The sequence below is a fragment of the Lactuca virosa genome, chromosome 2 (assembly GCF_052849685.1).
Source record: "Lactuca virosa cultivar CGN04683 chromosome 2, Lactuca_virosa_CGN04683_v6, whole genome shotgun sequence".
Classification (NCBI taxonomy): domain Eukaryota; kingdom Viridiplantae; phylum Streptophyta; class Magnoliopsida; order Asterales; family Asteraceae; genus Lactuca; species Lactuca virosa.
In genome coordinates this window covers 246,560,097-246,575,470 of record NC_136427.1, presented here as the reverse complement: position 1 = coordinate 246,575,470, position 15,374 = coordinate 246,560,097, and the positions used below count along the sequence as shown (strand labels likewise).

The following is a 15,374-nucleotide window of genomic DNA, read 5'->3' as shown; positions in this document are numbered from 1 at the left end:
TATTTACTAAGAAAAATTCTTATATAAGTGTATTTCTATGGTAGGAGATTCTATTTAGGGGGTGCTTGGGTACTTTTCAATTAATTTATTGATTTTTTAGAAAATTTAGAAATTTTTTACATTAAAAATTTGATGTTTATAAACGCCTTTTAATTTATTGACTTTTTCACAAATCAATAAATACATAAATAATTTTGAAAAACACTCCCAAACACCACCTTTGAAACTAATACACAAGCCTTTTAAATTATCTATTTTGAACTACATAACAGTAAATTTTTAACTAATAATACATCAGTATATTGTTAAATTTATACAAAATTGCATAATTTTGTGAAATAATTGAATGTGCTTGCCCACGAAAGATGTTGAAGTGCTTCGCCACCTTTTCTCAAAGAAAAAAAGTGCTTGCCCACCTAGCTTACAATGGAAAGTAGAATTCACTTTGAATATTCAGTTCTACAAACGCCTTTGGGCAATTCACTTTTGAAGTAATCAATTTAAGATGTGATTTACTTTATTGATGGGATTCACGTGGAACGCAGAAAATCGGGGCAAACATGGGCGGGGATCGACTCGTGAACCATGATCAGTAACAGGGGATCCTTCAATTCAATTTGAAATTTCAAGTTGGTAAAGTTAGCGACTGCGTCATCTGCAGCCATTAAAGTCGATTTGAACTTTTAAGTTGGTGTGGGAGTATCATCAGTGTTTATAAAAAGCGAAGGTAAAGATCGAATGTTTGAATAAACAAACCAAAAGCACGTCTTGCTATTTCGTCCATGCCTTCTTGATTATAGCACCCAACCTGTTCGACAAAATGCCAGGCTATCATTGGCCATGTCTTTATGTCTTCACTACTCATTCTGATGCTAGCTAATTGCTATCACCCCAAGCCCAAAATCCCAATAACTTTATACCAATTTAAAATCATACGAAAAAAATTATTGATAACTGATAAGTCCATTAGGCTAATAAAAGCCATATAATTCACGTTTGAGTGGATGTGAAATTCATGTGATGCACTCCCATTTATTATAATGGTACCAGATCAGATATGAAATATCACTATCAGTCATTATAAAAATAAAAAATAAAAAACTTAAAAACACATATGTATTATGTAGGGTCATTGTTCTTTGGTAAACAGATCTAAGACACGAAGCCGAAAGTAGGCAACTTGAAAGCGTTTCCATAATTTCTTCATTCTTACTTTAATTTCTTTCCATTTTCTTTCGGATATTCATAGTTTAAATTATACAGTATATCGGACCAAATTGATGTCCGGTTGTGATGGTTGCTGAATGACAATGGGTTGTCCTGTGGCACTCAAAGTTTACCTTTTTTATGGGGGAAAAAGCCCCACAGATAATAATGTTGTAGGAGACACAATTATCACCTTTTTGTCTATAATCAAGCAATGGTCCAAAAAGACGACCTAATTTGACTCAGTCTCTTGTTTATATATGTTTTCCCGACTATATTTTTATGGGTCTTCTTGTTTAAATTATAGTTCGCAATCAGACAAGGAGGCATGGTCATAGACTCATAGATGATAAGTTTTTGATCTTTTGAATTGGAAAAGAAAGGATCATCCATGGCTCCTACAGGAAAAGCTTTGGAATTTTATAATGAAGACAATGACTGGTAAACTCTTTCTCTTTTACTCCTCTTAACATTATATGATTTCCAAATTCACTTGCTTTTTTAATCATTTGGTAATCAGTATCTGAGTCTCTTAAAGAAGTTACATATTTGTGTGCCAGGTTTTGTAATGCAGGTTTGCCAAGTGATCTCACCATTGTCATAGATGGAGTAAACTTCCATCTTCACAAGGTGTACTTTTTCTTCTAACTTTCAATGTTTAATTTCACCCTGTGTAAACTGGTGTCAATCATTAATACCAAATTTTTTAAACTGCATATTTCTTCAGTTTCCCTTACTATCAAGATGTGGGAAAATAGAAAAGTTGATGAAAGAAACTGAAAATAACAATAAAGGTACTTCCACCATCATCCTGGAGGACATTCCTGGTGGTGCCACCTCATTTCTGGCTGCATCTAAGTTCTGTTATGGTGTTCATATTGAACTTACACCTACAAATATAGTTATGGTGTATCATGTGTCAGACTATCTTGAAATGACTGATGAATATGGAGATGATAACTTATTCTCAAAAACAGAGACTTACTTCCATAAAAATATACTAAAAAACTGGAAGGATTGCATGGTTGCTCTTCAAAGTTGTGAAACCATAACAAGAGCTGACAATCTCCAAATAATTAGTAAATGTTTGAATGCCATGTCAGCAATGGTTTGCACAGACCCGAGTTTGTTTGGATGGCCAATGATGATGATGTATGGTTGCTTACAAAGCCCTGGAGGTAGCATTCTCTGGAATGGAATCGACACAGGTGCAAGAATCCAAACATCGGAATCGGAATGGTGGTTTGAAGATGTTTCACTTCTTAGTGTTGTTTTGTTCAAAAGGCTTATCAAGACAATGGAATCTAAAGGCATCCAACCCGAAAAGTTAACAGGTGAAATAATTCAATTCGTCAATTCCACATTTTTTCTTGTATGATCATCATACATTCCATTATTTACAACTTTGCCACTGATTTGCAGGTGCTATTATGTACTATTCGGGGAAATGTCTCCATGGTTTAGGCAGATGGCAAAGTGGGCAGTTTAGTAAAACTAAATTTAGCACAAAATATGACATAGTTGATCAAAGGGTAGTATTGGAAAGCATTGTGGATATTCTCCCACAAATAAAGGGGGAGTCTTTTTGTCGTTTCTTATTGGGACTTTTACGTGTTGGTTTAATGTTGGGTGTTAGTGATAAATGTCAAGAATCACTTGAAAGGAGGATAGGAATGCAACTAGAATTTGCTACATTAGATGGAATCATGATTCCTAGTTATATTGATTCTGATACATTATATAATACGGATACTGTTGAAAGGATGATTAACTATTTTATAACTTGTGAAGAAATGGGTTTTACAACATTAGCAAATGTTTCTAAGCTTGTGGATAGTTATGTAGCAGAGATTGCATCTGATGTGAACTTGAAACCTGACAAGATACATTCACTTGCAAAGTCTCTTCCAGAATCTTCAAGATCTTTGCATGATGGACTATACAGAGCTTTGGATATTTATTTTGAGGTCTATTTCTTATATACTCAAAAAAGGGGGTTTTTTTTTTCTTTTAAGTAAATGATTTTTTTAATTCAGGCTCATTCGTGGTTGCATGAGAAAGAAAAAGAAGGTCTATGCAAAATCATTGAGTGGGAGAAACTATCCATTGATGCTTGTGCTCATGCTTCTCAAAATGTACGCCTACCACTTAGAGTTGTCTTCCAAGTGTTGTTTTTTGAACAAATGCATATAAAAACAGCTTTAGCGGGTTGCCTTCATGTGTTGGATGACGAAAATAACCCTACATATCATCCATTGGGCCTTGTGCATGAGAATGAGCTACTAAGAGTTGGCATGGAGAAGATGAGAAGTAGAGTGAGTGAACTTGAACAAGAGTTCGATAAACTGAGGCAAGAGATGACAAGGATGAGTGGGGCCCATTTGTGTAAGTAGTGATTTGGTTAAGAAAACCTATCCGAGAAACATTAATTATGGATCTTGGATGTGTTTTCTTGATTCTTTTTATCTTTCTTTTTTCATCAATGGTTGTAGCTTTAATGCTAGTAGAGTAAGAGAGGTTTGCCTTCAACTCTATATCACAATGTCACTTGGATTTTTGTAGCAAATGAGCACTATACTTTACAATTGGCCAATTTTGTATAAATTATTACAATGTAAATGCAAAGATTAAAAAAACAAAACATTGAAGGAAGACTCAAAATTGTAGCTTTTTGAGATGAACAACTCATGGTAGCATGTTGTGTATGTAAATTTTAATTGTTTAAACAATGGAGGATTGTTCATGGAGAGCGACCCACAACAATAATGTGGACTATTTCTAACATTTTGCCTTTATGGGATTATGTATTTCCATTGAAGGTTTTACCTTGTAAAACAACAAGATCTCATTCTGAGAAAAATATAGCCTAATATTATCACATTTACACATAACTAGTAATGCAAGATGTTAGCAATGAATCTTCAAATATAGAAATTAGAAACTAAAACCAATCATGTGCAATTGGGATTTCGAGTAGAAATCTCTTTTAAACCCTATATAAATCTCAAAAACCCATACCCCTTCACATAAACATAAACACAAACACAAAGCAAGATTTAACCACAATGGATCTTGTCATTTACCTTATGCTCATTTTCCTTATCAGTCATTCTCCCTTTGCATCTTTTGCATCTCAGATACATGATCCTTCCTCAAGAACAGGATATGAACTCATTAAGGAGTTGAATTTGAACCCAAAACTCGATCTTAACATCATTAAGCCAAACATATCCGATTCTTCTTCAGTCAGCATTACGGGTTCCAGAATAGTTGAAAAGCCATTAAAGCTCCAAGTTCTTGGGAATTCAGGTGCTTCAGTTCATGACCTTGCTCATCTTGCTGGATATGTTCGAATCAAACACGCTGTAGGCGCAAGGTATCTTTTGTCATCACCACAACATGTAGAATGAAATATATATACATAAACAAATATCAAATAGTAACTAAATGAAATATATTAACTATGTTTGAAGGATGTTCTACTACTTCTTTGAATCAAGAAACAACAAGGATGATCCTGTGGTCATATGGTTGACTGGAGGACCTGGATGTAGCAGTGCAATAGCTCTTTTTTATGAAAATGGTCCTTTTCAACTCACCAATAACTTGTCACTTGTGTGGAATGACCATGGTTGGGATAAGGTCAGGTCTTTTAACTCACCTAAATGCCTAAATCCATTTTACCATATATTATGATATAACCATTGAATGAAAAAAAAAAAAAAAAGCAACTATAACATGCATATTGATTTTCTAGGTTGCAAACATGATATACATTGATCAACCTATTGGAACTGGTTTCAGTTACAGTTCAAGTGAAAAAGACATTCGACATGATGAAAAAGGTGTAGGAGATGACCTTTATGACTTCCTTCAGGTAATTTGAATAATTATCTGATCTCAAAATCCCCACTAAAGTTGAAATTTTTAATGAATGACAGGAGTTCTTTAAGGTGCACCCTGAGTATGTGAAAAACGACCTCTATATAACTGGAGAATCATATGGAGGACACTACATTCCAGCTTTTGCTACCCGTATAAACCAGGGGAACAAGAACAAAGATGGAATTCATATAAACTTGAAGGTGGTGTTGATTACAATCTTCCAACAGTTTTAAGATTTTCAATTTTGCTCATGAAATTGTGATTAACTGGATAGGGATTTGCAATTGGAAATGGACTCACTGAACCTGGAATCCAATTCAAGGCGGATGTTGATTTCGCTTTGGAAAATCAATTAATTACAAAAAAAGATTACAATGAATTGATTCAAATAGTACCAAAGTGTGAAGAAGCAGCAAACAAATGTGGTAATTTTCTTATCTCTCTATAATTTCATTATTTAACCTTGTTATATTTTTGTTAATGTTGTATATATACTTGAGGTGTTCTATTTTTCAGGGACAAATGGTAAAGCCAGTTGCCTTGATGCCTGGAAAATATGTGGGGAAATTCACTCCAAGATTTTGTATGCTAGCAATATATGTGTAAGTAAGCAAATAAATATCCTACAATCATAACTGGAAGTGCAATTCATATGTAATAGAAACAATTGTTTTATAACAGCCTTATGATTTGAGGAAGCAAAGATGTGATGACTTGTCAAGGATAGATGAATTCTTGAACTTGGAATCAGTGAAAAAGGCATTAGGGGTACCAGAGGAAATACATTTTGGGGCGTGTAATGGTAAGGTGTATGGAGCACTGAAGGAAGACATTATGAGAAACCTTGAAGTTGGGATTCCAGTGCTTTTGGAAGATGGTATTCAGATGCTTGTTTATGCTGGAGAATATGATTTTATTTGCAATTGGCTAGGTAAGATACAGATGAAATAATGAAAATAAGCAATGTTTTTATTTTTATTTTTTTCCATTTTCTGAAAGGACTTGGTTTTCTCTGAATAAACAGGGAACTATAGATGGGTCAAAGGCATGGAATGGTCTGGTCAAACAGATTTTGTTGCATCTACAGCCTATCAATTTATAGTAGATGGGAAAGAAGCTGGATTGGCAAAAAACTATGGCCCTCTCACTTTCCTAAAGGTTTGTGCATGAACATATATATATATATATATATATATATATATATATATATATATATATATATATAAATTGTTTTTTTTTTGTAATATATGTATGTATCCAATGAGCTTTTATGGTTAAATAAAAATTGTTTTTTTTTTTGTAAATCAGGTGCATGATGCTGGGCATATGGTTCCACAGGATCAACCAAAGGCGTCATTGCAGATGTTAAAGATGTGGATGGATGGAGAACTTACCTTACCACAAATATAAAAAATAAAACTTTGTTGTAATGTTGGGAGTATTAAGAAATAATGTAAACAATAAAAGTGAGAATGTTTAAGCATGAAGAACATTGGGTATTTAACAATCAGGTCTTACTCCGTGTAATTCCCTCAATGTATCCATTACAGGACGAAAGCCAGATTTCAAAGGAACAACTGATACAACTCGTTGATGTTGTGCATTGCCATTCTTGGGTTTTGAAAGTGTCACCTTTAACATCTCTCCCTCCAGAATCTTACTTGCAGTCTCACCTGAGAAAACATAACATTTTCAATCTGTTAGGAGTTAGGACACACGATAATGGTAGCAGTGATGAACTAGTTGCCAACGTATTTACACAAAGATTCAAAGAACATCAAATGAAAATAATGAAAGTTTATAGATAAGATATTCTTTAAAATGATACTAACCGGAAAAGGGATGAAGCTTGGCGAAATCAACGAAATCTTGAGCAGAGCAACCAAAGAGAACCCTAGCAGCCCTGTCAAACATGACCACCTCAAACACCTTCGTCTCTGTCGCTACGGACATAAGGACGCGAAATAAGCGTTTAGAAGTAGAGCCGCCACCGCCGCGGTGAGGAACAGCACTAGTATTTCTAGTGAAATTGCAGTGATCACAGTGAGTTACGGACGGCGGCGCGGTGTTGGTTTCGGGGAGAGTTCTCTCACAGAAGGAACACACTGTGTAATACAAGGCGGTGTGATCAATGGCGACGACTGTGCATATGGTGGTAGTCCGTTTGTCCACATCCATTGCGGTTGCCGAAGGCCGGGGAACAACAAACTATGTTGACCAGAAGATACATATGAATCTTTTCCCTAAACGTATAATTTAGAAATGCTTCAACAATATTCATCAAGCGGGGATAGCTCAGTTGGGAGAGCGTCAGACTGAAGATCTGAAGGTCAGGTGTTCGATCCACCTTCACCGCATCTTAGTTTTCAAAATTTACATGGACTTTTTGGTGATTAATCTGTTATTCATAACTAAAAACTTGAGTTAAGGGACCTAGGTCATCTAGATTCTTGGGTTTTTGGCCTATAGCACAACAAAGTTTAGGGAATTTACACATTTAGTCTTTTTTTTGCGCAGTTGTTCCTTAAAATTGGTTTTTACCTGTTAAATAGGGGCTTGACCCCCCAAACTAACAGGTTTCCGGTTAACTCCACTTATTTGGAGTCCTACATGGCAAAATAGGTTTATATTAATGCCACATGTTGCATATGTGGTGTCCATATAGATTACCATTTACTTAAATAAACATTTAACTTGTTCTCTTTCTTTTACTCCCTCCAGTGAATCGAAGCTAGCATCCTCTTTTTCTTCTCTTCAATCGATCGCATGTCGCATCTCTCCCTTCCTATCTTCAATCGATTGCATGAAATAAAATCACACCCATTCTCTTTCTTTTACTCCCTCCACTAAATCTTCGAGTCTCACTCCTCCTTCGTGTTTTTTAATTTCACTCAAAGCAACAGATGAACAGGTGGTATTTGGTGGTTTGATTTGTGGTGAACAGGGGCTGATTTCCTTGGATGTTGCAGATGGGTATGGATTTTCCCTCTTCTCCCTCTTGATGTGTTCTTTTTGAATTACAGGTGTTGTATGGTTGATGCGATGATGGAGGGTGAAGATGGTGATGATAAATATCATCTGTGGCATTGAATGAAGGATTGTTGATGAACAAAGCAAGGAGTGTAAATATCGATGTTGGTCAAGGCGATGGGGGATGAAGGCGATGGCGATGACGCTCCTCCAATTTCATGAGAAATGCTTTAAGATAGTTTCCGGGATTTCCCCAATCAGTTCATTCTTGTATATGTTCAACAATTTCCGATGGGATTTCACAAAATAATGAATTTTAGGATGTCAACAACTTGAAGATGTATCAACGGAGAAAGTAAGAGCACCATAGATGCTTCCAGTCAGCTTATTCCCTCAAAATAAAATACTTTGTAGCCCTAACTGAAATACCCAGGTAGGAAGAAACCTTGTGAATGAGTTCCGACTTACATCCAAGCTCTGAAGATTCTGGCATGAGATATCAACGATCGGGACTTGCAGATTTAGAATCCATGTCTGCAGATCTATGTTTTCTGGTTGACTGGTTTACCTAATGCAAACGAATTTCTAGGGTTTTCGGATTCAAATGGTTTTTGGAATCGAAATTTTCAGGTTTGGAATCGATATTTGCATATCCCATGTTCGATATTGTAAAAGTCAGTCTTCTTGAAAATCTCCATTGATGCCGAAAATGTACCTTGTCTCCAAATTTTGTTGTGGATGGAGACGGTGGATAGTGGTGGTGGTGGGAGATTATTTTTGTTCTTATTTTTAGTTTAGGATATGTGCCAAAAGAAGTATTTCATACGTGGATTAGTGAGAAAGTGTTTTTTTGTTATTTTTTAATTTCCAGGTCAACAAATATACCGGTTCATCAGGTTGCTTAGCTAAAAATGGTATAATTGAAACAATTTTTTTAAGTTTAATGACTAATTGTGCAACAAAAAAAGCTTGAGAGACTAAATGTGTAAATTCGTGCTACAGTGCCAAAAACCCTACATTCTTCTAAAGAGACATAAGTTTAATAATTACAAATATACGGTATCACAATAATAGAAAAGTTATCTTTTTTTGTCAATTAGGACATACGGTGGTTGTCCTATCTCTCTTATGCATAGTTGATGTTGCTTTACATAATTGCTTAAGTTTCTTTATAATTGATATTTTGTAATGTTCTAGGTCATCTACATTCTTCTAAAGAGACATAAGTTTAATAATTACAAATATACGGTATCACAATAATATAAAAAGTTATCTTTTTTTGTCAATTAGGACATACGGTGGTTGTCCTATCTCTCTTATGCATAGTTGATGTTGCTTTACATAATTGCTTAAGTTTCTTTATAATTGATATTTTGTAATGTTCGTGTAATAATATTATTTCTCTCTCATTCCACAATACATGTATTCATCTCTTACAACGCAATTAACTCTAGTCCAATACTTTTTTATCTCGCTTCATCTCTAGAATTTCTGCATATTCTAGCCTTCAGCTTCACATCCATTGTCATAGCTAGCATTCTTTCCCAAAACATCCACGCTCACACATTCGCAAACATAATGTGACGCCGACTCTTTCATCCACAAAATAACCCCATACATATTCCACTTAACAAAAAATCACCGCCCCTCACGTGTAACATGCTTTTGTTCCTCAACAAGGAATGTGACAAGAGGTTTGAATATGTTCCCTCATGAGTCCCACTGAGGACATATATAATTAGTGTGTTCCCATGTCGTAACTAATTTTGAATCCTCTAAATCCCATGTTAAGTTAGTCATCTCTAGTTGAAACTCAAATCCAAGGAAAGCATGGTCAAAGTACTTGGTGTATTTTCAATATCCAAGGAAAGAAATTATGTTCTCGTTGTAACTGATAAGGTCCATTAAGAATGAGACAAGGATGTATGAGTTTATCAAATAAATAGTATGTTCGATAGAAACTACCCAATTTGTATTGTTTATTCCAAATAAATTGCATTGTTTGTGTGGAGATTTCCTTCATTTGCATAAAACTCATGTGTGCATGTTTGATAGAAATTGTTTTGTTTTGCTTGTGCGCCATTTGTAGACACTATACTGATAAGGGTCATACAAGTCTTCATGTGTTGACATTTTTATCGTAAGAAATCTCAAAACATGTTGCTTAGATCATTGATCATTATAACAACCATATGATTTATTTTTGGTTTCGGTCTTATACCCGATGGATGTTCATGAATTTTATAACATTTATGAATAGTTCTTGTTGTTATTTGAGTTCTTTTTTTCTCTTTTCTACAACTAGTGAGAAAAAAACAATTAACAAGTGGAGACAATTGATCCATATTTAAGACTTCACCTACGGTATTAGAAAATGATATATTCAATCCCATGATAAAAATGCATAATATATTCATCTTGAAAGTACTTTTCGATTTCTTGAACTCCATTGCAACTGTAGTTGCCACATGTGCATCTAGGACGAAAATTATCGACTTCTTCTGGTAACGACTTCAACCGTATGAAATAAACTCCAACAACATCTTGATTTTGATTGAGGTCGACTATATATGTGTATTTGAAGTCAAATGTGGTCTATTGATTTGTTGGTAACAATCTTTGAGATTGTTCCATATTTCAAATGCAGAATCGACGACACCTGAGTAATAATGGTTAATAATGGGCGTCGACAGATAGAAAGATGTGGGGTTAAAGCGGTTGTTGAAAGAATGGAATGGAGGAGGCCAAAATACTATATATATATATATATATATATATATATATATATATATATATATATATATATATATATATATATATATATGATAATGCTACTTCCACTCAAAATGACATTAAATGGAGAAGAATTATGTCAAATAATTATCTAAGATTACATTCATTTCATTAACATGTCATTTCATACTTGCTTAAAATAACTTGGGAAAATGACACAAATGGCCTACAAAGTTTCTAGGATTGGTCTATTTAGTCCTTAAACTATTTGTGTTGCTTTATGAGGGCATAAGGTGAGCTATGACCTTTTCTTTTGGTCCCTTTAACCTCTAACTACCCATAACTCATTTAATAAATTGATAAAATTCAGTAAATTGTGCACGTGTCCCTCCCTCCCTCCATCTCTCACTTACTCACACACACACATAGTTTGCACCACAATTACTTTTCTTGATAAAGAACTCCTTCAACCTCGTTGGAAAATTTATTCCCCTTACCGATATTTTTCTAGGAGTCCAACCATGCTTCATCCCTTTCGATCGTGAAGTCTTCCACTGAGGATCCTCCTTCTAAGCATGTCACTCTGATGTTGACTGGTCAAATACTGATGCAACAAATGTTGACCCTCTCGTTTATCTTGATTTACAAGGCCTTCGTGATCCTATATCAAGCCATTTGTATTCAAATACTTTTTACCCTTTGGATTCTTAGATGCATTTGGAGTTTGAATCTTCATATTGTTGGAATAATCTGGAATATCCAATTGTTAGAGTTATGTGTTTTTTTATTTTTCCTAGCTTTATCATTTCCTGCAATTTAAAGATAAAATCAATTAGTTAGTTTGTTTTTTTCTTGTATATACATGATCTTTGTTTAATGTTTACTATGATGAGTTTTTGAGTTCAATAAAAGTCCCAGCAGAAAGTTTGACAAAAATACCCTCCATTGTTTTTCTTGATTTATGTTTTCTCCTGTTCTTCTTTATTGCAGCTTGAATCAAGCAGTTCATAAATTACACATACCTGGGTAACCCTACATTTGATATCTCTAAAGGGAAAAATGATCCATGATTCATATGGTAATCCCACTACAATTCCCTAAATTAATCAAATTTTGATTCGTTAAACACTTAAACTCAATAATCAGGCATTAACTGAGGAATCTTGGCTTCTTGTTCATCAGCTCTCTTCTGTTCAACCGATCTTAACCATTGGCGGATCTAGTGTATAACAAGTGGGGTGTATGGCCCCACTTAAAACTAGCTTCCATTGGAAATTTTAGCAAAAAACAAGTTTTTGTTATGTAATTGAACAATTGGCACCCAATTAAGTTTTCTTTGGCATCCAAAAAACCCAAGAAACACTAACAAAAGTTCATATTTTGTTATTAATTTTCGTTACATTTATCCCTTATATATTTTGGCCCCCTGTTAGTTTTGGTTTTGGATCCGCCACTGATCTTAACCAAATACAAACCACCGTAAAACTCAAAACCAAGCTCAAAATCCCACTTCCCAATCCGATTCTGACAATCACCACCACCGATAACCCTTTACTGTTCATCAGACCTAATGGGTACCCATAAAGATCCTCGTTACCAGAGAAGGAACTCGCGTTTAGCCGTGGCAAGCTCCCCGTCCGGCTACCCAGGCTCGTCGGAATTCATATAACGACTTCATTAGCGTCTCGATGGTTAATTGATGAAAATATTTTTGGGTTCTTTCAATGGTTCTTTCAATGGTTCTTGAAAGAAGACGGACTTTCGAATTATATTGACTGGTTTTGTTTGGTTTTGAGTTTCGAATCGATGGAAGATGAAGATGTGTCAAAGTTATTTTATGTTGATGAACCTGATTCGAGGAGACGATGAACATATCGAAATTGATTTTGAAAGGAGAAGAGATCAAAATTGATTTTGGTGGTTGCTTTGAATCAAATGGGGTCATTGAAGGAGAAGTTGTTCAAGGAAGTGGGCCAAGAGAATTGTCTGCGTGGCAAGGTGTGACCGGCTTACCCCTTCAAAACTTCAAAAAGGATGTAATCGACTCGACAAGAACGAGTTCGTTCCCTCATAAAACAACAAAAATACTTTAGGGACTAAATGAATCAACCCTAAAAACTTCGTAGGGCATTTATGTCATTTTCCTAAGAAAAAACTTTTAGTGGCTAACATACAAAAACAATAGTTTAATTACCCTTAGTTACTTGGGAGCCCAATTATCAATTATCAATTTCAAGGAAGCCCAATTACTTTGCAAACAAATTTTTAGGGTTTATCGTTTGTAGCACCGCGGATTGCAGAAGATGACAAGATCATCAGATTTTAGCTGGTAGTTGTATATTGTACTGTTTGATCACTTCATTTTCTGCGGAGTCGTGTGCAAGTTGATATTTGACTTAAGTTTTCAGCAGGTGTTTAAAAGAATTATCTTCTAATCATACACTCTGCAAATTTGCGATTGTTCTGTGTTGCGTTTGTGGTGAGAAGCAAAACCATGGCGATTTCTTCACCAGGTTTCGTCGTTGCACGACTCCGTGATTCATCGAGCATAAGTGAATCGCCAATGCTTTCCATGAAATTGAAATCGGTACTTAAAAATGGGGTTTCTAATTTTATGCAAAACCCTATTTTAAGAACCCGTGGCAGGAATGCACTTACAGCCAAGTTAAAATCTGCTACATCTGACAATTTAGGGAAAACAGTCACTGTTACTGAGGTTTTCGACTCAAAACCTGATCGAGAAAGCGGTGGTGGAGATGACGGAAATGGAAATTCTCCACCTGGTAACGGCGGCAATGGAGGCGGTGATAACGGTGGCGGTGGTGGCAACGAGGACGATCACGAGGAGAAAGAGTTTGGACCGTTAATGAAATTCGATGAGGTGATGAAGGTGGCTGAAACACAAGGCGTGAATCTTCCTCCCGATATGTTAGAAGCTGCAAAAGCTACCGGACTTCGCAAACTTATTCTTACACGATACATGGATTTACAGGTAAAGCAAGTTATTTCAATTAGAGTATGATACAAAGCTTAAGTTGGTTTACAATCTGTTGTTCAGGGCTCTGGGTGGGCTCTAGGTTTCTTGATGAAGTATTGTGCAGTTCTTCGAAACAGAATGCTTGCTGATCCATCATTTTTGTTCAAAGTTGGAACAGAGATAGTGATTGATTCTTGCTGTGCGACATTTGCTGAAGTCCAAAAAAGAGGAAAAGATTTTTGGGCAGAGTTTGAGTTGTATGCTGCAGATCTTCTGGTAGGCATAGTTGTTGACATTGCTTTGGTTGGCATGTTAGCACCATATGCTCGAATTGGAAAGCGAACAGTAGCAAGTGGTGGTCTTTTTAGTGGCCTAAAGAACTCTGTTGCAGCTCTTCCAAGCAGGTTATTTCAAAACTTCCCTTTTCTTTAAAAAATCAGATGATTTTGTAGTAACTTTTGAATCATATTGCTTGTCCAGTGTCTTTGAGTTTGAGAGACCAGGGTGTAGATTTTCAGCTCAACAACGACTTGCAACATACTTTTACAAGGTATTTATTAATTTTGCTCAATCTTTACCTAGTGATGACAATTGACATGACATGTGTTTTGGTGATAATAATGGATACAGGGCCTCTTGTATGGTTCAGTTGGATTTGGGTGTGGTATAATCGGTCAAGGAATTGCAAACATGATTATGAATGCCAAACGGTATGCTTCTCACATGACAATATGGGAATGTTACTAATGAAATGTCTAAAATACCCTTTAAATCTGTTTGTAATTTCAGGAGGATGCATACTTCAGATGAAAATTTACCACGGGTGCCTCCTTTGGTGAAAAGCGCTGTTCTTTGGGGTATGTTATGTTTTGTTTATATAATAATTGGCATGCAGATATTTAGGTTTTTTATTGAATAAACATAAACACAGGTGTTTTTCTTGCGGTGTCTTCTAATACGCGTTATCAAGTTATCAATGGATTGGAAAGTGTGGTGGAAGCTTTACCTTTGGCGAAACAGGTCCCTGTAGTTGCAATGGCATTTACAGTTGGAGTGCGTTTTGCAAACAATATTTATGGTGGAATGCAGTTTGTAGACTGGGCTAGATGGAGTGGTGTTCAGTAGTTGGATGTAGAATTTTGGTATTTTGGCAGTTGCCTCCTGCTCCTTTTACTAGGTTGATTACTTATCCAACCTAGTTCTTTTTTTGTTCTAGTTTGAAATAAGAAAAATTAATGTTATTGTATCTTTGGTATTTCTTTAATTAGTATTATTGAACAAAATCTAATTAAATTAGGGTGAATGAAATAATAGATATGGATAATGACTTGAAAAGGTTAACTTTCAACTTTGTTCATATTTAGTCACTCAACTTTTTTTTCATGTTTGATTTACTCATAAATTATTTGAAACTATTCAAATAATCCAGGGGTTAATCAGTCATGAAAAAAAGTTCAGTGATTAAATATGAAAAAAATTTGAAAGTTCGTTACGCTTTCAAGTCACCTTTTTTTTGTAATCCTACCTTAGTTTATTTTGTTTATTGGTAGCAATTACTTAGATTAATAAATTTGATTTCAGTGACTATGTTTGTTTTATGTTG

The 15,374-nt window shown here is 35.2% G+C and overlaps 4 protein-coding genes and 1 non-coding gene across 7 annotated transcripts; 4 read left to right on the top strand and 1 right to left on the bottom strand.

Annotated features, from left to right (window-relative positions):
- The first annotated feature begins 350 nt into the window (after positions 1–350).
- On the top strand, positions 351–3,860 carry LOC145160692 (BTB/POZ domain-containing protein At3g44820-like). Of its 2 annotated transcripts, XM_079079976.1 has the most exons (6): positions 351–727; positions 1,514–1,647; positions 1,767–1,836; positions 1,934–2,540; positions 2,629–3,173; positions 3,243–3,860. In XM_079079976.1, exons 2-6 carry the CDS (start codon positions 1,598–1,600, stop codon positions 3,597–3,599), a joined length of 1,629 nt encoding a protein of 542 aa, XP_078936102.1. In that variant the 5' UTR covers positions 351–727; positions 1,514–1,597; the 3' UTR covers positions 3,600–3,860. The 2 variants fall into 2 exon arrangements, with proteins under 2 accessions (XP_078936102.1, XP_078936103.1); XM_079079977.1 differs by lacking the exon at positions 351–727 and having other exon boundaries at positions 1,190–1,647.
- Positions 3,861–4,141: 281 nt separating this feature from the next.
- Positions 4,142–8,832, bottom strand: LOC145160691 (replication factor-A carboxy-terminal domain protein). 2 transcript variants are annotated; one of them, XM_079079975.1, is made up of 3 exons: positions 6,924–8,832; positions 6,610–6,764; positions 4,142–4,569 (listed from the first exon to the last, which is right to left on the bottom strand). In XM_079079975.1, exons 1-3 carry the CDS (start codon positions 7,267–7,269, stop codon positions 4,561–4,563), a joined length of 510 nt encoding a protein of 169 aa, XP_078936101.1. In that variant the 5' UTR covers positions 7,270–8,832; the 3' UTR covers positions 4,142–4,560. The 2 variants fall into 2 exon arrangements, with proteins under 2 accessions (XP_078936101.1, XP_078936100.1); XM_079079974.1 differs by lacking the exon at positions 4,142–4,569 and having other exon boundaries at positions 6,592–6,764.
- On the top strand, positions 4,218–6,512 carry LOC145160690 (serine carboxypeptidase-like). The gene is made up of 9 exons (XM_079079973.1): positions 4,218–4,582; positions 4,680–4,848; positions 4,964–5,083; positions 5,148–5,291; positions 5,366–5,516; positions 5,608–5,693; positions 5,773–6,022; positions 6,116–6,249; positions 6,400–6,512. The coding sequence occupies exons 1-9, from the start codon at positions 4,272–4,274 to the stop codon at positions 6,499–6,501; spliced, it is 1,467 nt and encodes a 488-aa protein (XP_078936099.1). The 5' UTR covers positions 4,218–4,271; the 3' UTR covers positions 6,502–6,512.
- TRNAF-GAA (transfer RNA phenylalanine (anticodon GAA)) lies at positions 7,376–7,448 on the top strand. The gene has a single exon. It is a non-coding gene; the product is annotated as a tRNA-Phe (tRNA).
- Positions 8,833–13,052: 4,220 nt separating the features above from the next.
- Positions 13,053–15,017, top strand: LOC145160689 (protein RETICULATA-RELATED 1, chloroplastic-like). Its single transcript, XM_079079972.1, has 6 exons — positions 13,053–13,786; positions 13,853–14,175; positions 14,252–14,321; positions 14,402–14,481; positions 14,561–14,628; positions 14,703–15,017. The coding sequence occupies exons 1-6, from the start codon at positions 13,289–13,291 to the stop codon at positions 14,894–14,896; spliced, it is 1,233 nt and encodes a 410-aa protein (XP_078936098.1). The 5' UTR covers positions 13,053–13,288; the 3' UTR covers positions 14,897–15,017.
- Positions 15,018–15,374: the final 357 nt, after the last annotated feature.